The 25356-nt window shown below is 36.1% G+C and overlaps 1 protein-coding gene across 2 annotated transcripts in view; it reads right to left on the minus strand.

Annotated features, from left to right (window-relative positions):
• Positions 1-24879, minus strand: part of LOC144445130 (potassium voltage-gated channel protein Shal-like) — a 101611-nt gene extending 76732 nt beyond the window's left edge. For both annotated transcript variants that reach the window (XM_078134778.1, XM_078134709.1), the window contains exon 1: positions 23509-24879. In XM_078134778.1, coding sequence (XP_077990904.1) covers positions 23509-24614 — 1106 coding nt within the window. In that variant the 5' untranslated portion in view covers positions 24615-24879. The remainder of the gene's footprint in view (positions 1-23508) is intronic.
• Positions 24880-25356: the final 477 nt, after the last annotated feature.

A 25356-nucleotide genomic window follows, 5' to 3' on the forward strand; every position in this document is an offset into this window, starting at 1 on the left:
CTAGTCCCACAATCAGAGGTCGCGGTAGCTTTTTTTCTGATGCGTCCCTGGGACGCGTTCCTGCCAAAATTAGCGTCAAAATCCTATTACGGTGCGTCTTTTCCAAATTTGCATGCACACAGTCACTACATGTCTTTCAGATGTACACTAAATACGTTACAAATGTAAATACATGTACATGAACACATCAGTGTCATTCTCCCGCACACCGTATACAAGTACATAGTTTGTACTTCCAAAAAGAAAACATTTATATGAAAGAATACGCTATACAGAGGTTTAACTTCATCTTTCTCGACTTTCGATTTTCTATGGTAATCACTCTCTAAAAATATGTGCTCCGAGAAAAAACTATGGATGAATATATAGCGGAGTGGGAGAAGACGTGTCGAAACCCCATAGCGTATAAATCCAGAGCTAATGTTAGTTTCTTGGAGTCGGACCGTACGGAGTACATAAAACTACCCCATGATACAAAACCGCAATGCATAAACTAAGTTCCATGACATGAATGATGAAGTATGAACGACAGCGTGAACTTCAATTTGACAGAGACACAGTTGTAAAAGTTCGATACAAATTTTGTGTCGCTACGTTGCAATCGTTTATTCTTGAACGACGCCTTTGCCATGTTCACTGTAAATTCACGTAATGCGTTCGATCCCGTAACGAAGCTCAAAATAAGTTTCAGTTTTAGTGAGAATGAAATGGCGACGTGGCAGTATGAATTTATCAACGTGAAGGCTTCGGCATAGATTACTGTCCACCGATGTGGTCTATTTAATCATCGCTTCGCCCGTGAGGGAAGATGCTTCACCGTAGCGTAAGGCCGTGCTATCGATGGACACTCTGCCAAACCACATGTCTGTTAATAAGTAACTAATCACGTGGATAAGTAATTATAATATCACGTAGTTTCTAAACTACCCAAGACGTGCTCGGCACGTCAGGAAATGGTCATGGGGCACATGAAACTGTTGGAACGTTTTATATACGATGGGTCATATTCAAATTTCACAGGTCACACTGCACATATAAATAGTTACAATCAGAACTGACTAATTCCACGATGTCTGTTCTCTACAACTTCGAAGCAAAGATGATAACCGTACGTTTGCCAACAGTAAGCCCCATTTGTCCCCTGTTTATGACGCGTCCCCAGTGACGCATACATCCAAAAAAAGGCGTCCCAAGTGTCAAATAGTGCGTCAAATACGCACAAATAACGCGTTAACGCGACCTCTGCGACAACTAAACAATTAGTTAACGTCAGTTATTTCTACTCATGTTGCATCACTATATATTTACAAACAGTATATATGAAATATGAGAGCCATGTGAAACTTTTTCAGTGCAAAATGGGATGAAGATGTGAGGGCAAAGTCAGTGCTCCTTACAGCAGTTTGAATTTCCCGCATATGCATGCATTACCCATAATCCTCTTTATATAGTGGACATCTGCCTTTAAGAGAAAGTCATGAGCAGAATATTCACGTTCAGGCGCACATGAAGAAAAATTCACTGTGGCCAAAATTATCAAACACACTAGATATTTGGCTCACGACCTCGAATAACTAAAATCTCATGAAAATTTGCCGCACACGAGAGGAATCGTGAGGAAATTGCCACAAGTGAAATTTTGCTCAGCTGATTGCTCTAGTGTGCGCCTGTCTCTAGCAATACACACCATCATTTGACTGTTGCTACAGACATGATTTTGTGGTCTTAAACATACATATACTTGTGATCATTTTTTGGCATTTATCCACCTGTCTATATCCATCCCTGTTGTTATTTTTGCAATTTACACCATCGTACGATTGTTGTTATTTTTTCAATTTACACCATCATACAATTGTTGTTATTTTCATAATTACACCTTCATATGATTGTTGTTATTTTTGCAATTACACCATCGTACAATGTACGATTGTGGTTATTTTTTGCAATTTACACCACCATGCAATTGTGGTTATTTTTGCAATTTACACCATCATATGATTGTTGTTCTTTTTGTAATTACATGTACACCATCATATGATTGTTGCTATTTTTGTAATTACACCATCGTACGATTGTTGTTATTTTTGCAATTTACACCATCATACGACTGCTTTTATTTTTGCAATTTACACCACCGTATGATTGTTATTATTTTTGCAATATACACCATTGTATGATTGTTGTTATTTTTGCAATTTACACGACCGTACAACATTTTTTGAATGTTTATTCAATTGTCTTTTAATCCGCACTGTTATTTTCGCCATACATGTGATCATTTGGCTGTTGCTATGGGCATGGTCTTGTTGCTAGGCACATTTGCATACATTTTTTGAATGTTTATTCATTTGTCTTTCTATTCCTGTTATCTGCAATATACGTGATTATTTGGCTGTTGCTATGGGCATGGTCTTGTTGCTAGTCAAATATTTACATACATTTTTTTGAATGTTTATTCAATTGTCTATTAATCCCTGTTATCTTTATGAAATACACGACCGTTTTGCTTTTGTTATGGGCATGGTCATGGTTGCTAGGGTATTTGCATACATTTTTTGAACGTTTACTCACTTGCCTACCAGATGATGTTATTTGACCAAAATATACTACCATTTGGTTGTTGCTAAGGGCATGGTCATGGTTGCTTTGGCCAATTTTGTCAAAAAATTTTCAAGAAAATCTGCAGAATAACACTTTCAGAAACATCTCAGTTCTCACCAAGTTTCAGTCTCATTGACCAAGAACTTTTTGAGATATAAATTTTTGACCAAAATTCACATGTTTACACCTAATTTGCATATTACTGATGAGATAACTTCCCTGTAGTTTAATAGTTCGGACGTTGCATGTGTCATCATGTACAATCTTTGACCTTTCAAAATCTTAGTGAGTCATCGTAGCAGAAAGTTTTGTTGGATACCTGTCCCTCTTGAAAACTATGTATTCCAATTTGTGTTATTTCATTTTCTTTTGATTGACTTCATTACCACCCATACAGTGACACGAAGCGGTTTCGTCTTCTTTCAAAAAAGACCTGTGCTAACTGAAGGTGCCATGGCATATTGTCTCCGACTATTTTTGTTTTTGTAAAAAAAAGCTGAACATGCTGAAGAGAACTATATCATGGCTAGGCATGTCTTACAGTGTGAGTTTTTTGACGTGGAAGCGTGACGTGTTGAGTGTCCATTTGAACCTGTGCAGCTATGTTTGGCATGTACTAGTAATTTTCCAGTTGGACACAACATTGGCAACAAAAATTGCAACATTAGTGTTGCGTCTTTTTTACATTGATTGTAACAGGGCCAGGGTACAAGTTCTATAATAATATTATGTATCAAAATAAAAACAATCGACTCTCACTCAGTACGATGACATATCGTCAGTCGGGGGCATGGCAAATGTAACAAAATTTGTTGCGTACATTGTATAGGATACGAATCGTTCAATCGAATATGCGTAAAATTAATTTCCATTGCGTATAATACGCATGATTTTGCGTCACCGCGAATACTGGTCCATCATTCTGAGCAGTTCTCAAATCCGGGAATTAAATGATAAATTTAATGGGAAGTCAACTAGAAAACAGTACATTTAGACTAATTGAATCACTATGGGAATATCAATTGATGGACCAAATCTGATACTTTTGACTTTGAACACGCAGTCACCAATGGGGAAATTACAAAGCTGTTATGCATAAAGGCAAAGTTATCTTCACCCTTATGTGTTGGACTTTTGTTTGTTTTGGTAGTGGTATGGTGATGATGCAATGAAGCTTTTGAAAATGGATTTCATTTTGTAGTAAACACTACAACTGTCTTGAAACATCTTGAAATTTGCTGCAATTTTTTACAGAAAGATTTTGTTTTGTTACACTCTTTCAGCATTTGTGTTGAAAAAAGCTATTTGAGTAACTATTTAGGACAAACTATTAAAAAACTATTTTTTTGACAGGGAAATTTGGCTTAATTCAGTCACTATTTCAACATTAAGATATTAAAACTCACTTTGACACTGCAGTTGTGTTGAAATTCACATGATTAAAATGGGTTAAAATGGCTTAAAAACTGCCACCAAAAGCCACCATTTCAAGATGCAAATTTCAAACGCTCTTATGCAGGAAGGGGGTGACCACCCCCAGCGTGCGCTACGAGCATGCAGTGCTTTGCTCCGCTCAGCAAGAATTCCCCCCTCTTGTGACAAAATCCTGGGGGGAACATAATGACTTTTAGCTCTATATCTGTTATTTTTGAAGTCCCAGTGAAAGTTAGTTGTTGAAAAAGTTATTCAAATATCCACTACCTATTCTCAATACAGGAAAGCTTGACTCGACTTTGAACACTGACTTTCGCGATCCCCTACATACCCAGGATATGTACACTCATTTCCATGGCAAATAATAAACAAAATTCAAACCATCAGAACATCTCTAGTACGCATCAGAAAGTTTACATACTTTATGGTACATGTAAGCATGACACCGCTCTATACTTTGATTCTCGTTTACGGCAATATACCCTTTATGTAACACTCACTTCAAGAATTTCGTGATGTACGCCACAATGAAGTGAATTTCCATAGCTCTCAAGTTTGTTTGGTTTCTCAAAATATAAAATTCAGATCTGGACAGAAACTTGTCGATATATATTGCGATATACGTACCTTTCAATATAAGCAACCCAAATACTTTGAACAGTCTAGAACGAAGCCAATCAATGTCGGAAAATCGGGGAAAAATTAACCCAATTAAACCACTTAGTACACTCCCTAACATTGCAACACAGTAACAACATTTACTTTTCTCATTTGCATTGTTGTGATAATGTTATTTTTTACAAAGAAATACACGCATTCTGGCAGCAAACTCACCCTTAGTATCGAAAGATTTATATTAAAACAAAGAGAGAAGATTTTCAATTTTGATCGAAGAAAAGATCGTATGGATTTATCTTTGCAAATTCTCCAGCAAGAATTTTCTGTAGAAAGCTGGTGATTTCACTCGGAAGTTGAAGCTGACCTGGTTTGACTGACAATCTCCCCATGCATGCTTTCAGAAACAGAAACATGTGCGAGTATCGAACAAAGTAAAAACAAGATTTTAAATTTTGAAATAGTGAAGAGATCATATGATACATTGATTGCCTGCAGATGCGATCTTATGGCCAACTACATGTAATGTGAAGCTCTTATAGAACGTTGTAGCATAGCTCTCACCATAGTAGGAGTTTTAATAAAGGCCATCAAAAGAGAAGAAATTGTTACTGGTCACTGCGCATCACTGAAATGCCCCCACTTCGATCTTTTTTCCCTGTGTTTTTCCAGCCAATGCAGTCTGCAGATCCACGGGAAAACACAAAATAACCCTACCTCGTTAATTGCTACTTCAGTAAAGACAACTGCAGAACTATCATGAACAATTAAAAAAAAAATTTAAATTTGCATCAAATTTTGACATTTCCTGACCACTGCGTCTAATTACCGAAATATGCAAATAACTTTTAAATTCAGTTTTAAATAATTAAAACTGACAGCTACATCAATAATATTTTCAGGACTGATGTGCTTAGGTATTGCAAATGTATGTACCAAATTATATTGAATTTGAAGCGTGCATTCTTGATATATAGCCTAATTACCGAAAACCACTAATTACACAAATTGCTCGTTAGTATTCATGGAATGTTTACCAAAACCTAATCAGTTCTTGCCATTACCCTACAGAATACGTCTTCAAAATTTCGTTTGAATTGAGCCAGCCGTTTTGGAGGAAACGGTGACACAGCCAGAGACAGACAGACAGGCAGGCAGGCTGGCAGGCGCGCACGCACGCACACACACACAAACACACACACACACACACACACACACACTTTTCACCCCCTAATACACCTCTTCCTTACGGAAGACAATCGACTTATCGGTCAGAATAGCTCCGCTGTTCTTTTTATTTTTAATTTTGGTAACATGTAGAAGTGGTTCAGTTGTTCAGCTCTTCACTATGCAGTTTTGTTTTAGTGATGTAATAAAGTGGTTATTGGTTTTCATATGATGTCTCACTATAAAACACATTTTACACAGAAAGCTGGTAAAATATTGTACTTTTATACCATAGTCACCATTTTATAAAAAAAATCTACTGTTATGAAAATTACACAAAAACTATGACTGCGAAATGCACACACACACACACACATACATACAAAAAAAAAAAAAAAAAGGATTTTTGAGGTTGGCTATAAATAATTCCAGTGTCTTACAGCTTTAACCATGGAAAATTTTAATGAAGAATGAAATAAACGGGGGATCTAAAATAATTTTGAGGCAATTCGAATTTCAACTTTCTAAAAATTACCAAAAACACTGTCCATGATAATTGTCAACAACATTCAACTTGTAGTAGACATAACATGTCTCGTGACCAACGCCTGTCGGCAGACTTGGCCAATTTTTTTTCATCATTCCATTGTATTTAAACCTTGTACTTGACATTTCGCAATATTTATAATTCTCAACAAAATACCTCAACATGCCTCACCTCGCTCGTACTCAAAGCAGTCCCGGTATGATCACTGACATGACCAGAGAGAACCTTTCCGGATTTACATGTAAAACGGGGAAAGATATGCAAAACATAATGCAAAGTCTGAGGCCAAATTAAAGTTGTAATTATTTCAATTATTTTTACTTGCCAAATATTTGCATTTTGGAGATGGCAAGACATGTTCATGTCGTTTACATGTAAACTGTCGGCCAATAAACAAAGTTTGGTCGATTCACAGTACGCAGTGTACACAGAGTCTCGGAGACTGCTCTTGCATAACTTCAACTGCATGCCTTGCTTATGCGAGTTGTCTTCATTCTGGTTCACTGTCACTCCAAATTGCACGACAAAATAGATTAATCACAAGTTACATGTTATCTGAAAACATCAAACTTTTATAATGGGTCTGAAGTGTGATTTTAGTGAGTTAAACTATGCTTAAAATGTTGAAAAGTTTCTGGTACACATTGATCTAACTATTGCATTTTTAAAAGACAAAAAATTACCTTCCCATAGAGCAAGTCTTTATAGTGCTGTCCTTAGTGCATATTAGAATGTGTTTACAACATAAAAATAAATAAATTTGAAGGTTACCAGCAGTTACAGCAAAATTTTGTTACTAATTACATGTACAAGTCACTTCGTCTATTTTCGTGTCTATGTACTTCCGGGTTGACATAAACGTAGTACAGCAATGGCGCGAGATCGTCTGTTGGGCGACTTTCCCACCGGGTGTGCTTTTCGAAAACTACACAACACATGCTTTTATGACACGGAATCATAGAAAATCTACCCCATTTCCAAACTAATCGTAGTAATCGTAATTTTATAGACAACCGGAGTAGGTCAAAATAGCAAATTAAAAATCAAATGAATTTTACTATGACCGTGAATTCATCATATAGCCGGTGGTTTGAATACTGAGCTCCCTGATATACCTATCGAAAAGTCACTATCCCGTCGGACTACCTACAATGGGCATTTTAGTAACCTTTATTGGTACATGGTCCTTACAGAAAGTTACTAGACTCGCGGGATAGCGGACCAGCGTGTATGTCGAACCCTTGCCATACGTTACAGCATAGACCCTCCTGGTTACAGTGGTAACACTCGTTCATGTTCGATTACCTTTCATAAAGAAAACACAACGAAATGGTTGAAGTGATCTTTTTTTAAATTTCTTTTCATCACAACAACAAAATCTGCGCGATCAAAAGTGTTGTAAACTAAACCAGAAAGAATTATCGGGCTGGCTAAACTTCCCGATGAACTGGAGTAAGGTCCAAGTCCACGTAAGCCCCGATAGTACGTGAGAAAATCGTCTCAAACTAGCGATACAACTTTCAAAATATAACTTGACATGTCTTCATTTGTTAGAGTTATACAATTCAAGACGGGGTTTCACTCGAAAACAACAATTCTGTGAATAATGACACTGAACGCAGCGATTTCTCGGACGATGTTACCACTGCACTGTAACGTATGACTGACAACGACTTGCTTCTGGGTTAGTCCCTCGTGCATCCGGGTACTTGGGATTTACGTGCATTACCACATCGGCAATTTTGACGCTGTAATTTTGCCACCAATATTGATCGTACAAAAACAAAACTCCATAAATGAACCACAAAGTACTTTCCCTTTCAAAATGTGGTAATTTTAGAAAGAGTATTATCGTTTTTATTGACGACTGACTCTGTCAAAAACACTTCAGTTCAGGCATGGAAGACTCTCACAATGATCATGAGCTATGCATGAGGTGCATATACTGGAATGAACCATTCTGTAGGAGGGGTGGTGTGTGAATTGGATTTGAAGTTTACAAATCTTTTTCGAACAAATATTTGTCATTTGGGCGCACAATGCGTAGAATTAAGACTATAGCACATATTACATTGCTTGTTTGACGTCAATAGTGTCTTTTGAAAAGTTGCACTTTACCTAAAGTCTCGCGGACTGATTTCCAATATGGCGTCGGTCATTATGCTCATTAACATGTTCATTTTTTTTCAAATTTCAAAAAAAAAATCATAAAAAATAGAAGAGAAGATGTGCTGACTTGAAATTAACAAATCTAAGTAAGCTACCCCCTGTGCATCAACACACCTGATATCAAGGCAATCTGACTTAAGGTTTATGAGGAGTTGATGAAAATGTCATTTTTGGAAAAAAAATCATAAAAAATTGAAAATGGCACAGATCAACTTGGCATGAACAAATCTGAATAGCCTCCCCCCAGGGAACATGCACACCAAATATCGAAGAATTCCAACTGTCACTTTCGGCGTAGATAGTGAAAATATAAAAGTTTGACGGACACCTATGATTCACTCTACTCTCTATACCTCAATACCCACCTATACCTAAAGCTACGCTTTCAGCTTTCGCTGACAGCGGAGCTAAAAAAGTTGACGGACACCTATGATTCACTTATACTCTATACCTCTATACTCACCTACATGTACATTGTATATACCTAAAGCTACGCTTTCAGCTTTCGCTGACAGCGGAGCTAAAAAAAGGAGAAGGGGGCTCCGAACATCATCAACATTACCTCATACATGTATGTATGGTACTAGTATTTTGTTTACTAACCCTGCTTGCAGATGGTGCATCATCACAGCATATCGCTCAACACTGAGAGAAGGAAGGGACGGCTTACTCTGTATGCAAGCAAGACTATTCGTTTCCAAGAAAAACAACTATGGGTTGTTAGATCAAGTTTTTAGTTGCGGATGTATATTTTGTATCTTCCAAGGCTGATACAAACTTGATTATTTTGTGTGATATTATTTAATAGTGTTAAAGCCAGTTAGCCACGTGACTGTTTGTCAAGGTTAGCTAGATTTGTAGAGAAGCAATTGGCGATATGCCCCTTAGGTTGATAGTTGTTGACCCTTCTTCTAAAGCATTTCGATACCGACAATTTGGGGTTTCTTCATCAGTCACAGTTTATGTTATTAAAACATCATTACCATGTTCGCTGGTAGATTGATTTGTTTTCCCTGGTCGTGTTTTGTAAGTCCCAATGTTATGTAATTGTCTCTTGTGATTGAGACATTTTTATTATAGAACTGAATGTTATGTTACCAACCATTGAATGCTAATTATAAAACTGAATGTTATGTTATCAACCATTGGATGCTATGTTACCAACCATTGAATGCTAATTATAAAACTGAATGTTATGTTACCAACCATTGGATGCTAATTATAGAACTGAATGTTATGTTACCAACCATTGGATGCTAATTATAGAACTGAATGTTATGTTACCAACCATTGGATGCTAATTATAGAACTGAATGTTATGTTACCAACCATTGGATGCTAATTATAGAACTGAATGTTATGTTACCAACCATTGGATGCTAATTATAAAACTAAATGTTATGTTACCAACCATTGGATGCTAATTATAGGACTGAATGTTATGTTACCAACCATTGGATGCTAATTATAGAACTGAATGTTATGTGACCAACCATTGGATGCTAATTATAAAACTGAATGTTATGTTACCAACCATTGGATGCTAATTATAGAACTGAATGTTATGTTACCAACCATTGGATGCTAATTATAGGACTGAATGTTATGTTACCAACCATTGAATGCTAATTTAAGGACTGAATGTGATGTTACCAACCATTGGATGTAGTTTGAGGGGTGTCTGATTTTTGAGAATATCTCTCTGTTTACAAGTAATATTGTCTCCATTATTGGAACAATCTGTTTGTTCATGAAGAATTGCCCCTTGTTATGGAAGATATATCCACAACTAAAAACTTGATCTAACAACCCCCATAGTTGGTTATCTGGTAAACAAAATACCATACACTTGTCTTGATATAATGCTGACGAAGTTCAGAGTCCCCCTCCCCTTTATTACTAGTCTCCTTCCTTTTTATCAAAGCATGAATACTATCTGTTGATAAACAAACCTAATGAATATTTGACACATTTCATAAGTCCCGGCTACAATTTTATGAAGCGTGACGTACGGTTAAACTTTACTCGCAATTTTTGAAATTTACTACAAAGTTTTGAACCCAATTAGTAAATTTACTACCAGTTTTCAAAAGCCAGAGGAAGCCCAGCATACTGGGTATAGGTGTTCATTTGCTGAATGATTATCCAGTTGCTTATCCAACTCTGTTGGTATCTTTGCAATATACGCGATCATTTGGCTGTTGCTATGGGTGTGGTCATGTTGCTACACATACATTTTGTACATGTTGTATTTGCATACATTTTTTGAATGTTCCTTCACTGTCTATGAATCCCTGATGTTATCTTTATCATCATATGGCTGTTTCTATGGGCATGGTCTTGTCGCTATGTATATTTGCATATATTTTTTTGAATGCTGTTGTTATCTTTGCAATATTCGTGACCATTTGGCTGTTGCTATGGGTGTGGTCTTGTTGCTAGACACAGTTGCATACACTTTTTGTTTGTTTACTTGTCTAAGAATCACTTATCTTTATGAGATACAGTTTGGCTGTTGCCATGGGTGTGGTCATGGTTGCTGGGTATATTTGCATACATTTTTGAAATGTTTACTCGCTTGCGTACCAGATATTATTTTAGCAATATATACTGACATTTGATTGTTTCTAAGGGTGTGGTCATGGTTGCTAGGGCCAGTTTTGTCAAAATGTTTTGAACAAAATCTGCAGAATAACACTGTTAGAAACATCTCACCAAATTTCAGTCTCAATGACGAAGCACTTTTTGAGATATAAGTTTTTAGTTTTTGACCAAAATTCCCATTTTTACACCTAATTTGCATATCAGAGATCATTTTGCTTAATATTTCATCTATACACCCCACTAATGCACCCCACTAAATTTCAGTCCAATCTGCTAAGTAGATTTGGAATTAAAGATTTATGACCAAAAAGACACATTTTAGCCCTAATTTGCATATTACTTATGGAATCATCCTACCATGAACAAATCTTTATCTACACGCCCCTAAAAATGTTCCCATCAAATTTCAGACCAATCTGTAGTTATTGAGTTATTTGACCAAAAATGACATTTTTTGACCCAAATCATACACCTGTGATGCGATCACTTTGCTTTGACCAATTTCCCAACTAGACACCAAAGTAAACCATAAGTCACCACCAAATACCAAGTCATCCACACACATACACACACTCAAACACTCAAACACACACACACACACACACACACACACACACACACACAAACGTACACCATGCCTATAGCACTCCTAAACCGTATCAGTTCAGTTGTGCTAAAAATGACTTTCAAGAGATGCCTGTATCAGGTGCAAAATGTGATTTTATAGTGATCTATTGAAGTTCACTTTTGACACATTATCAAACCATGTATAATAGCCATATATAGTTTAATATTCACTGATTCACATATCATTATGGCTATATTAATATTTTGTTTAGACCAATAATTCTCTGTACTCATACTACATAGTTTCAAATGGCTGCAGAACCAAAGTATTGTTTTTGCATATGAAACAGGATTCTAAAATTTACATCCTTCATATTCCCGTTTTGGGTATTTATTTTAATATGTCAAAATCTCTATTAAAAAAAATAGTTATCTTGACATAAAAAATGACAAATATGTTGATAACTCTTGTTTTCAATGAAATTATTTACAAGAACACAAGTAATACTGTTATATACAATGTAAATGAAGGTTTTCCTAGAGAGGAAACAAAGAGGCCTATAGAAAGGGTTTAATGTCACTCCACCGTCTTATCTTTAATATACCTTTCATCTATAAAGTACAACATATGGCTGATACACGTATATGTATATTACGCCAGTTTAGTTTTTGAAGACAGGTGTTGACTTGAACTTTTGTACAGCGAATTCTTACAAAGTCAAAGAATGGTTTACTATGTTAATTATAACCAGTGTTACAGAGTACAATGTGTATGTAGTAGTGACTTGAACTGTTGAACTCAAAACTGAGGTTTACAGAGTTCAATCAATTTGTTACATTTAAAATCAAAAGCATTACAGTATTTACTAGATTGATACACTTCAAATTGTATTGATGTACATCTACCTATTGTAACTTTTACTATATTTCCCAATGTAATGCCTGTATATACAAATGTACATATAATCTGTATCCCAACTGTGTGTATAAGCTTCATACATTCAAAGTTGATGCAACGTCACCTTAACACAACCATTTATAATATATTATTATAATTTCTTCATAACACATTTTCTGCAATTCCATTGAGTGACTGTCATGTATACGGAACCAGGAACACCACCCTTTCATGCAGTATATCTTACAATGGTGACATGATTTAAAAGAAATTGATCTTGTTGCTCGGCACATTTGTGTACATGTTTTCAATGTTTGTTCACTTGTCTAAGAATCCCTGTTGTTATCTTTGTAATATACACAATTGTTTGGCTGTTGCTATGGTTGTGGTCATGGTTGCTACGGATTGCATACATTTTTTAATGTTTTTCACTTACCTACCAGATGATGTTGTTATTTTAGCAAAATATACTGGCATTTGGTTGTTGCTAAGGGCATGGATCATGGTTACTAGGGCCAATTGTGTCAAAATATTTTGACACAACAAAATCAGCAGAATATCACTTCCAGAAACTTCTCACCAGATTTCTTTTCAGAACTTTTTGAGATATGTTTTTGACCAAAATTCACATGTTTACACATAATTTGCATATCGCTGATGATATCATTATATGCTAATATTTCTTCATCTATAAAGCCCCAGATGCATCCCCCATTAGATTGTAGCCCAATCTGCTCAGTAGTTATGGAATTAAAGATTTTTGACCAAAACGACACATTTTTAGCTCCAATTTGCATATTACTTATGGAATCATGTCATGATCAAATCTTAATTTACAAACCCCTAGAACGTTCCCACCAAATTTCAGACCAATCTGCCCAGTAGTTTTTGAGTTTCAGTTTTTTAATCAAAAATAGCATTTTTTGACCCAAATCACATACCCATGATACGATCATTTTGCTTTAAACAATTTCCCAACTAGACACCAAAAGTAATGTCCCCATCAAATAACAAGGCAATCGTCTGGTGGTTTTTGAGTTTAAGTCATCCACACACATACACAGACAGACAGACAGACAGACAGACAGACAGACAGACAGACAGACAGACAGACTCCACACCATACCTATAGTACTACTGAACCTTACCAGTTCAGTTGTGCTAAAATGACCCCGTCGCATCATGTGACGTCACAGGCTTGAGACTGTGCAATCTACTCGAGTATAGACACTTGCATTGTTGAGCAGTGATCATCGACAGTGACATTTCCCTTTCATGCCCTTGAAATTTTGTCTTTTTTCACTGTGTAGACATGGTTTTTCTGTTTATTTTTGTATTTGTCACAAGACTACAAAGCCCTATACTTAACTGTGATTTCTGCAGCTTCCTTATAATAGACATCCTTTTCCAACTGGAGTTGGAGTTCCTTCACGTTAAATAAAATCTATTCCATGTGGAGTTTTGTTTGTCTTTTGTGACATAGCAGTGTGGGTGTCAATTTTAAAATAGTGATATTTTCCTCTCTTCATGAGTTTATCTTCTCACTTTCATCGGTCAGAAATTAAACAATTATATCCCTTATATTACGGTAAAATCTTACTAGGTAGTTACTAGGTACAATGTATATAAAATTCTAACTTTTCTTGAATGTATATCTCCAACTAGTTTACTAGCGAATGACATCGTCCCCCTACTGGTGAAATTATTGTTTTCATCACTCCATATTGAGTATTTAAACTTTGTCCTTGATATTTCACAATATGCATTACCTCACTCCATGCAGTCCCAGCATGATCACACACATGACCGGAGAAAACTTTTTTAGATTTAAAATGGAGAAAAGAGATACAAACATAATATAAAGGCTGAAGCCAATGTAATCATTTTTACTTGGCAAATATTTGTGTTTTGGAAATGATGCATGTAAGACATGTTTATGTTGTTTAAACTGTCAGCCCATAAACAAAGTTTGGTCAATTCACTGAACTGAGTAACCTTATTATGGACGGGTCCATTCACTGAACTACGTAAGCTTACTGTATGGACTGGTCGAGTCACTGAACTGAGTAACCTTACTACATTGACTGGTCTAGTCACTGAACTGAGTAACCTTACTATGGACTGGTCGAGTCACTGAACTGAGAAAGTTTACTACATGGACTGGTCCATTCACTGAACTGAGTAACCTTATTATGGACTGGTCCATTCACTGAACTACGTAAGCTTACTGTATGGAATGGTCGAGTCACTGAACTGAGTAACCTTACTACATGGACTGGTACAGTCACTGAACTGAGTAACCTTACTAATACTACATTGACTGGTCTAGTCACTGAACTGAGTAACCTTACTATGGACTGGTCGAGTCACTGAACTGAGAAAGTTTACTACATGGACTGGTCCATTCACTGAACTGAGTAACCTTACTATGGACTGGTCCATTCACTTACTACATGCACTGCACAGAGATTTGGCCAAAATTTCCAAGGATTAAGTATGTTTAATTTCCATGGATTAAGTATAATAACACTTTCAGAAACATTTCACTAAGTTTCAGACTCCTTGACTAAGTACTTTTTGAGATATAAGTTTTTGACCAAAAATGAACATTTTTACACCTAATTTGCATATCACTCATGGAATCATTGTATGCTTAATATTTCTATGTCCATACATCCGTAGATGCATTCCCATTCAATTTCAGCCCATCTGCTCAGTGGTTTTGGTATTATAGATTTTTTAACCAAAAAGACACATTTTTAGCCCTAATTTGCATATCACTGAAGAATGTTTCACCCAAATTTCAGCCAAATCTGCCCAGTAGTTTTTGAGTTTAAGTTTTTTGACTAAAAATCACATTTTTTGACCAAAATCACAAACCGGTGGTAAGATCATTTTGATTTGAACAAAAAATAGGTAAAGGACCAACCAAATATAATGGCAATCAGTTCAGCGGTTTTTGACTTTAAGTTGTTTACACACACACACAGACAGACAGAAAGACAGACAGACAGACAGACAGCCAGCCAGCCAGCCAGCCAGATAGACAGACAGACAGATGCCGGGCGATCCCTGAGGTTCAGTCGTGCTAAAAATTAGTAATGTATATACTGTTATACATTACTTGTATTGTTATTTTCAGGAGTCATTTAAATGTTTTAATGTTTCATTTCCATTTTACACTAATCTTGCTTCAATCACATGACCAGAGTTCTTTGCCTACCGCCATGTTGAGTTTTTGAAATCGAGGACCACAATGGAAATAAGTATTAATTGCTTTGTTGTGTTATCCTCGGCAATACTTTTAAATGTATGTTTTTACTATATTTTATTCCCAAATAAATTCAAATTCAAATTCAAATCACCATGTCATGAACAATTCTTAATCTGAACACCCCTTAGAACATTCTCGCCAAATTTCAGCCCAATCTCAGATCTGCTCAGAAATTTTGGAATTAAAGATTTTTGACCAAAAATCAAATTTTTTGACCCAAAACACATCTCTAATGCAATCATTTTTATTTAAACAAATTCCCAAAAGTAATGTCATCACCAAATTACAAGGCAATGGGATGGGCAGTTTTTGAGTTTAAGTCGTTCACACACACACACACACACACACACACGGACAGACACCGCACCATGCACTACTGAACCATATATGTTCTGTTGTGCTTAAAATATCTGGTCACATTATGATCTTATCAAATTCATAATTTTGAGAATATAGTTTGTAATAATAATTCTACAACTATATTATCAGGCATGCAAGGCAAAGAAATACATTACTTCATACACAATAATTATACTGTAAATAAATGTTTTTATTTAGTCACCTTTTAATAGGATACATATATACAATAGCTAGTCTTTTCACGCCATCAGTTTTTACAGTTTCAAGTTATGCCTCATTGAATTTATCAAGTGTTGACGATTATTTTTCTTCCTCTTTATACATGTAATTGACAAAATCATTCCTGCTTCATTAATATGCAAGGACATGTTGATGAAATGAATTTGTGCTGGTACCGACAGCTGTCAATCGTATTCCAAATATAGCACAACTATTCTCAGAACATTCCATTTTTTAGGGAGGTCAACAAAATAAATAGGTGCTTGGATCACACACTTTCAAAATGAGTTCTCTCATTCTGCAAGCAAAGAGGTCACAAGTTCCTCATTTATATCTTGTTTTTATTTTAAATATTTCCTTTTGAAGGAATTTAGCTATGACATTTTTAGAAAGACTCACACACATTGTACCAGGTGTTTATAGTGTTCAATATTTATGGTGTCAACCTTTGTCAGTTATGCAAATATCATGTCTCCCATCAGAGACAAAAAATACACTGATCACGCTGTACATACTACACAGAATGGTAAATATTGAAGTTTAGTCTCAAAATCACACTCAAAATATTCATTTTGTTTTTGTGTGACATCAGTAGTCTCCCCTACATGTACAGTAATAAGATGATTGCCTGCTAACATACATTTACACCTACATGTACATTACAAAATTCCAACAATTTAGAAGATTATAATTCCTGTAACGAGATAAAGTGACAATTCTTTGTCATTCATATAAATTAAGTGCAAGATTATGTTATCGAGTTCATTCAATACACTTGCTGCTGTGTATAAACACTTATTAATTTATATTCAAATTGACATGCTTTTACAAAGGGAAAACTGTCCTGAATAATTAAGCAGCAGCAGCAGTACTTTGAATAAAGGCAATACAGAAAACAACCAGCTGCAGTGTGACTTAAACAACACATATAATGATATATTCACAATTAAGAACTATAGTGACTACCAACACCACTTGGTGTTGTACAACAACTAAACATATTTTATGTAAACAATGGCCTACATGCAGGTGACTTAATAGAAACATGTATATAGAACTGCACTAGTTGTAACTGGAGTTTTGTATTTTCATTCAAACAATGAACACAGTATACATTGTACACTAACAGTCACTGACATCTGTTATATTACCCAATAATTATACATTGTACATGTTCATTAGGGATTCATTGGAGCACAATAACACATTCGGGTGCCGATTTTTGGGTGCGGACCTAAAACTCAATTTCATGGGATTTATTGTACCATACATGTACATGCACATGTTTCATGTACAGAACTGCACAAATACACTACAGCGTATTCAATACTGTTCATGGTGTACATTATTATGAGTAAGTCATATCTAACAACACAGTTTCAAAAAACATTCCAGTTGAGGCTTGAGTATCATACTGAATGTAGGTATGACATTATGGGTTATGTTATAGAAATCTGTGGGTTAATATCATACTGAATGTAGGTATGACATTATGGGTTATGGTATAGACATCTGTGGGTTAATATCATACTGAATGTAGGTATGACATTATGGGTTATGGTATAGAAATCTGTAGGTTAATATCATACTGAATGTAGGTATGACATTATGGGTTATGTTATAGAAATCTGTGGGTTAATATCATACTGAATGTAGGTATGACATTATGGGTTATGGTATAGAAATCTGTAGGTTAATATCATACTGAATGTAGGTATGACATTATGGGTTATGTTATAGAAATCTGTGGGTTAATATCATACTGAATGTAGGTAGGTATGACATTATGGGTTATGTTATAGAAATCTGATTCTGCAGTAACGTCTTCATGTAAACCCAACCGTAAATTGTACGTCATTGGCATCTGCACGTTTGACTTGTCATCAGGAGGGTCGCAGGACCAGCCATTGACAATGTCAGTCCCAAAGTCATTACCATTACGTCACTTTATTGACAGCATATGCAAATTACGCTGTTGTCGTTGTTTTCAATGACATGCCCTAGAATATGGAAGTGCTATGTCATTAGAACAATTTTCCATCAACACACTCTAAGTAATGTCCCACCACCACCACCACATATGAAGGCAATCAGTCTGGCAATTTTTTACTTAAGTCATTTACACACACACGCACGCACGCACGCACGCACGCACGCACGCACGCACGCACGCACGCACGCACACACACACACACACACACACACACACACACACACGCACGCACGCACGCACACACACACACACACACACACACACACACCGACATTTCACCATGCCTATAGCACTTGAACCTCAGTGCCTTGGTGCTAAAAAAACCTTCACCAATAGATGATTAGAGATATTTTATTTCTGCTAAGACGGTGCATGATAATTTGACAAGTACCTAGCAAGGGAATATTAATTATGTGACAGGATTTAGACTTTAGCAAACTGATTTGGCATGGGGTATTTCATAGTATCATCATAGTGAGATGCTATTAGTAATAATATATGTACAAATGTATTTAGATTTCACAGGTAAATCAATGTTCAGTATTTTAAAAGCAATGGAATTTGACGGAAACTACATAGAGTAGAAGTCCAGACTTGCACATACAACAATGTACCTGAAAGGTGTAACAGCACAGACTTGGTACATTGTAGATTTACAAATAAAAGCACAACTGTTGACAGTAAACTTTAATTTTCTGTAATGATGATGTGGTCTTGTTACTAGACATATTTGCATACATTCTTTGAAGATTTATTCCATGCCCCAGATGCATTAAATTTCATCCCAATCTGCTCTATGATTTTGGAACTATATATTTTTGAGAAAAAAGACACATTTTTAAACCTAATTTGCATACATGTACCATTGCTGGGATCATCATGTCATGAACAATTTGTAATCTAAACACCCATAAGAATGATCCAACCAAGTTTCAGACTAATCTGTAATTTTGGAAATATAGATCTGACCAAAAACACATATTTTAGCCCTAATTTGCATATCACTCGTGGGATCATCACATCATGAAGAATTCTTAATATAAACTCCACTAAGAACATTCCCATCATATTTCAACCAAATCTGCTCAATAATTTTGGAATTATAGATTTTTGACCAAAAGACACATTTTTAACCCTAATTTGCAGTGTTCTCCCCAGGCCCTTGAACAGTCATGGTTCCGTGACACTTGACACATTCCCAAAACACTTTAGATCTCACTCGCCATCCTTGTTGACATACCATGTTGACTCTATTTATGACAATAGAAAACAATAGCTACAACCAGCTATTTGAAAGTCTTCCTTTGTTTAGTTGTGAGGTTAAGTGTGACCTGTCAATTAACTATCAAGTGTATTGTTCATTGGTGCTTTTTTTAGCTATAGGCTATAGGCATGGTGAAATGTGTGTGTGTGTGTGTGTGTGTGTGTGTGTGTGTGTGTGTGTGTGTATGTGTGTGTGTGGGTGTGTGGGTGTGTAAATGACTTAAAGTCAAAACCAACGGTGGGAATATACAGATTTGGTAGATAGGTGTAACAATATACAGATTTGGTAGATAGGTGTAACAATATACAGATTTGGTAGGTATATATAACAATATACAGATTTGGTAGGTAGGTATAACAATACACAGATTTGATAGATAGGTATAACAATATACAGATTTGGTAGGTAGGTGTAACAATACACAGATTTGATAGATAGGTATAACAATATACAGATTTGGTAGGTAGGTGTAACAATACACAGATTTGATAGATAGGTATAACAATATACAGATTTGGTAGGTAGGTGTAACAATATACAGATTTGATAGATAGGTATAACAATATACAGATTTGATAGGTTAGCTGGGGTAGGTGTAACAATATACTGTTCTACTTCACCATTCCGTAGGTACTACGGATCATATGAGATAGCGTTTATGTACCCACAAGTCAATGCGTTAGTATTACCACAAGTCTAAACACTACAACTGTTTAGGCTCTGTTACAAAATCTGTAAGTTTTGAGGGGTCTGCCCGACAGACACGAAACAGAACTTTACAGGGTGTGCCCACAGTACTACTGCACGCACACATCTACTTTTCTGTAAAGTTTTGTTAGAGATTCATCTTTTTCCACCGTGAATTATGGCACGTGATCCCTTAGTACTACTCCATGGTTCGGTAGAATTCCTATCAAATTTCGACTTCCAGGTAAGTCTCATTTAATTTTTTAAATTTGATACAATGTAGGTAGCCACATTGTAGGGTACAGGGTTCGTACACTTAGAGTAAAAAAAAATTCCAGGGCTTTCCAGGGGTTTTCCATCAGTTTTCCAGGGGTATTCGTATTGATTTGGGTCATTTTCCAGTAATGTCAACCATCAAACTTTATTTTAATGAATAACATCTAATTCTCTGACATGGATGAGAAGTAATTAATAACTGCTCTCCCATGTTTTATTGCATCAGTTTTCCAGCACATTGAAATCGACTCAGTTGGTTACACCTCTGTTTTCACTCTGAGATGAAAAGTTCTACCCCTACTTAAGTTTCATTCTTCTGTACCACTGATCGTGTAATATTTGAGTGGCAGGATTCATCAGTATAATTCAGACATACATGTATCCGGTAAAACAAATACAGAAAATAGTAGATATCTCTCAATATTATACAGTTTGAGCTGAATACATTTAAAAGTCACCTACAGTGAATTTTTTCTTAAGAAAAACATCATTTTATGTAACGAAATTACGGACTATGAATAACTGAATACGTTCATCACTTGCGTTGCAAATGTTTCTGTATAGCATTACGTGTTGCCAAACGTCACTATTTGTCAATTCAACCCGATGATGTAGGAATGTTACTGTACAAACATAAAAAGGAGTTATTCTTTTCGAACATGTAAAACAAATTTCAATTATCGACAATATAAATGTCAAAGCCATACTTCCACAACCCGGAATCCACAACCAGTGGTCTATACTGTACGTCAAACTTTCAAATAGTGAAATTTCTTAGTACAGTGATGCCTTGATACTTGTTACAATGTTACAATAATCATGTTAATATACCTACTGTTACAATATTGCAATGCATGGCTATGTTATGTCGCCTATATGATGACCAGAGTACGGTAGCAATATACATATACGCAAGATCAAAACAAACATGGTGGTACCCAGTGAACTATGTACATGTACACATGTTTTGTGGGCAAAGTATATCATGGAATGATCGTTGACTGTCTGGGTAAGCGAGAATTTTGATTCACCAGCGTGACAAAAGACTTTGAAGACAGTTTCGCCATTTCACATTTGAAGTGTTCTGAATCATATGCTACAGCACAGACAGAAATGTCAATCAATCGCGCTCAGTTTCCAGGGGTTGGGGGAGCAGGTTTCCAGGGTCTTCCAGGGTTTTTTTTTTGAAAATCCAGGGTTTTCCAGGACTGTGCGAACACCAAGGGTAGGTGTAACAATATACAGATTTGATAGGTAGCCTGGGTAGGTACAAAATGTATAACAATGATATACAGATAAGGTACAATGTAGGTGTCTAACAATACACAGATTTGGTAGGTAGGTTAACAACATCATCAACTTCAACATGCACATTTGGTAGATACATGTACATGTAGGTGTTTCTGGTAGTGTTTGAGATGAAAACCCCACCCCTTTTTTATTTTCTAGTACTGAACACCGCCTCTGTGCAATGTTACCTGCTACTTGAAATACACAAATGTATTGGCACTTTACTACAAATTTTTAAATTACTATTCCCAACATGGATTATCACAGGAATTAATCTTACATACATATTTCATAATTTCTCTACAATAAGAGATAAAGGAATCAATTAATGTCTTCAGCTGACACTGAATAAATTAACATGTTAACTATTATACATAGATGTAATCTAGGGAAACAATCTGCCTCTAATACAAACAGTTAACTACATGTATGTATGTATGTATGTATGTATGTATGTAGTATTTGATGTGTCAACTGATTTGTCTATCTGTTATCTTATCATATACAATATACAGTACATTAAGTGTGGACAGATAAGATAGTGTGCATAAAATATATTAAAGGCCTGGGTTTCTCTCCCAGGTTCTAACATCACTATTTTCTTATCAGTGGCAGCATAAGGATAATAGTGTATTTCAAGACAACATTGTAAAGAATTCTACCGGACTACCATTTTACACACCTAAGAGTTAACCCCAATCCAAACTGTATATATACCAGAAACACTTGTGTAGTTGTATAAACACAGTATTAATACTATATAACAATTTGCTTTTGTCACTATAATATAGTCAAATTTATCTGCTGCAGTTTCCTATCTTACAAATTCATGTCATGTGTATATAATGACAGTAAAGCATAATTTGCATTAAGTTATCCATATTCAGAGTAAAATAGACAATATACATCATACATGTAGTCCTCACACCTGTCTCTCACTGATATACCTCAACCTACGTAAATACCTTCTTTCTTTCTTTTTAAACAGAAAGACAACTAAATACTAACTTAAATTCAACTCATACTCGTTTGGTCAGCCCTGAGGAATAATGGTCTTATAAATTAAGACTTAGTTTTTGTCATTTTGTGCCGGGTCCAACAAATGATGCACATGAAGAAAGCCTTTAAAAAAAACAAGTATGTCACTAACACTGTTCTTGTTGACCTGCTAACATACCAATTCATTCAGTGAAAGGTCTGTGGTCAAGTTGGTAAATAACTGCAATATTATTACTTTTGGGTACTATACACGTATCCATGGCGATGAAAAAAGAACTACATTGTACATATGAATAACAACAGATGACTGACTGGCTATTGGTGTTTAAAACATTTCAGTTCTGATTGTAGAGGTGAAACTTTGGTTAGACAAGACTTGAAAACTTCTCAGTTACTGAGTAAAGCAATACTTCAATATGGTAGCTGTAGATTTACACAAATTTCATTGGCCTACATACTCTTTATATACAGTTTTTCAGTAAGCATTGCCATTTTATTGAATTATTGTAAATTTTAACACACTTACTGCTTTACTACTTACCCCAGCGTTGTCATGGTAACGATGGTGTACCAAAATGCTGCAGGAATACTGAAGAACTTGGTATCCTTTTCATTTTTTTCAGTGTAGAACATAATTGTAGCAAATATGATAATCGCCATTGATAATGAGAAGAGGAGGAAGCCAAGCTCACTTGCACAACTCTTGAGTGTATATCCTAAAATTCGCAATCCCTGTGAATGCCTGGAAAATTTAAAAATCCTAAAAACACGGAATACTCGCAGAGTAACAAAGGCTCCGCTGAGGTCGCTGTTTTCGTCCTTGACTACTAGTCCAATATAATATGGAAATATGGCTACGACATCTATAATGGACATGACAGAACGCATGAATTTGCAACGGTTAGGGGCTGAAAACAGTCGTAGTATATATTCTACCGTAAAAATCATGACGCAAGCAGTGTCAAGGCAAAAGAAGGTCAGTTCATACCGTTCCCCACAGGGTAGAATTGTGACAGTTCCCGGTAATGGGGCGCACGGGACAGTCTCCACGATGTTGGCTATTACAGAAACCGCAATGAAAAAGCCCGTCACGTAATAAAACACGAGTGCTGCAGTAGAAGTGTGGGGGCTTTCAAAAGCTCGCCACATCTTTTCTCTGGGTGTAAGCGATTCATCTTCTTCGCCGTCTTCCGATAGTTTATCATCGATCAATCGTTCGCTAGTGTCACGCTTACGATCACGATAATCCTCATAACAACAGTCCCCTATAATTTCAGGCATAATTCCAAAGAACGCTAACTCCTCGTCGAACGCCGCTATACATTCCGATTTCGGATAATGCATTTTCCCTGTCCGATAGAAATTTAACACTTGTCTGAAAATGTCCGGGTCTCGATCAAAGAAATATTCCTTGTTTTCTTCGTCATAGAAAAACTCTTTCTCGTCACTACCCAATAACGTATCAGGGTATTTATCTATCGTGTGTCGCCATGTTTCAAAGTATCGTCCACTTACGTTTATCATAACCTTCTCGTCCGATGGACGACGACGCTGCACAGGAGCGGTAGGTAACGGGTTCTGTGAAATGGGAGCCCATCCTACACCCGCTGCCCGTACAATCGGAAGCCATGCTGCAACAGATGCCATAGTTTTCTCTTGTAGTCGTTCAGTCTTGTTATGTATGTGTTGTCAGTTCGGACTGTCTACTACATTGAAAATTTATCAGCAGTTTCGCAGGTTTTGATTATCCACGCAACTTTCGTCAGCAATGCATAACCCCACCTGCCTTTCGATTAACGGGTCACACAAACCACTGTTCCCCAAATTGACTCTCACGTACGTAGTGGTCCATCGGCCTTACTGATTGCGTAAATTTTGGCTCCTTTTCGCTGCAGACGCCATCCTGCTCTGCTGGTCGACACTTGGTGTAATTTAAAATGCCCGTTCAAAATGAACTCGACTGTTCGTCTGCTGTTCGGAGAAATACAAATAATCTTCGGATCGCTATCTTCAACAAATCGAGGTAAACACCCAAAGTTTTGGCTCGAGTTTGAATTAGTATATTCAGAATATAACAACTATAACACCACTGTTACTGCTCTGAAAACTGAAACAGCGATATTTTCATGTAACAAAGGACACCGCGCAAGAAATCGTGAGTAACGACAGACAAAATGTCAATTCTCCTTACTTTCACTGAGTCAGTGTCATCATCAGAAGCATTGTTGTCATTGCCCGCTGCTGTTATTGGATGCTTACAATAACGCACAAATAACTCTATCAATATTAACACCTTATTTGCATACATGGCTTCCGGTATTACTTACTCTTTCGCAGGATTTTCGTTTTACTTTTTGAAAATTTAATACATTACGTTATAAAATATCGA

Source organism: Glandiceps talaboti, chromosome 1 (assembly GCF_964340395.1).
Source record: "Glandiceps talaboti chromosome 1, keGlaTala1.1, whole genome shotgun sequence".
NCBI classification, from domain to species: Eukaryota; Metazoa; Hemichordata; class Enteropneusta; family Spengelidae; genus Glandiceps; species Glandiceps talaboti.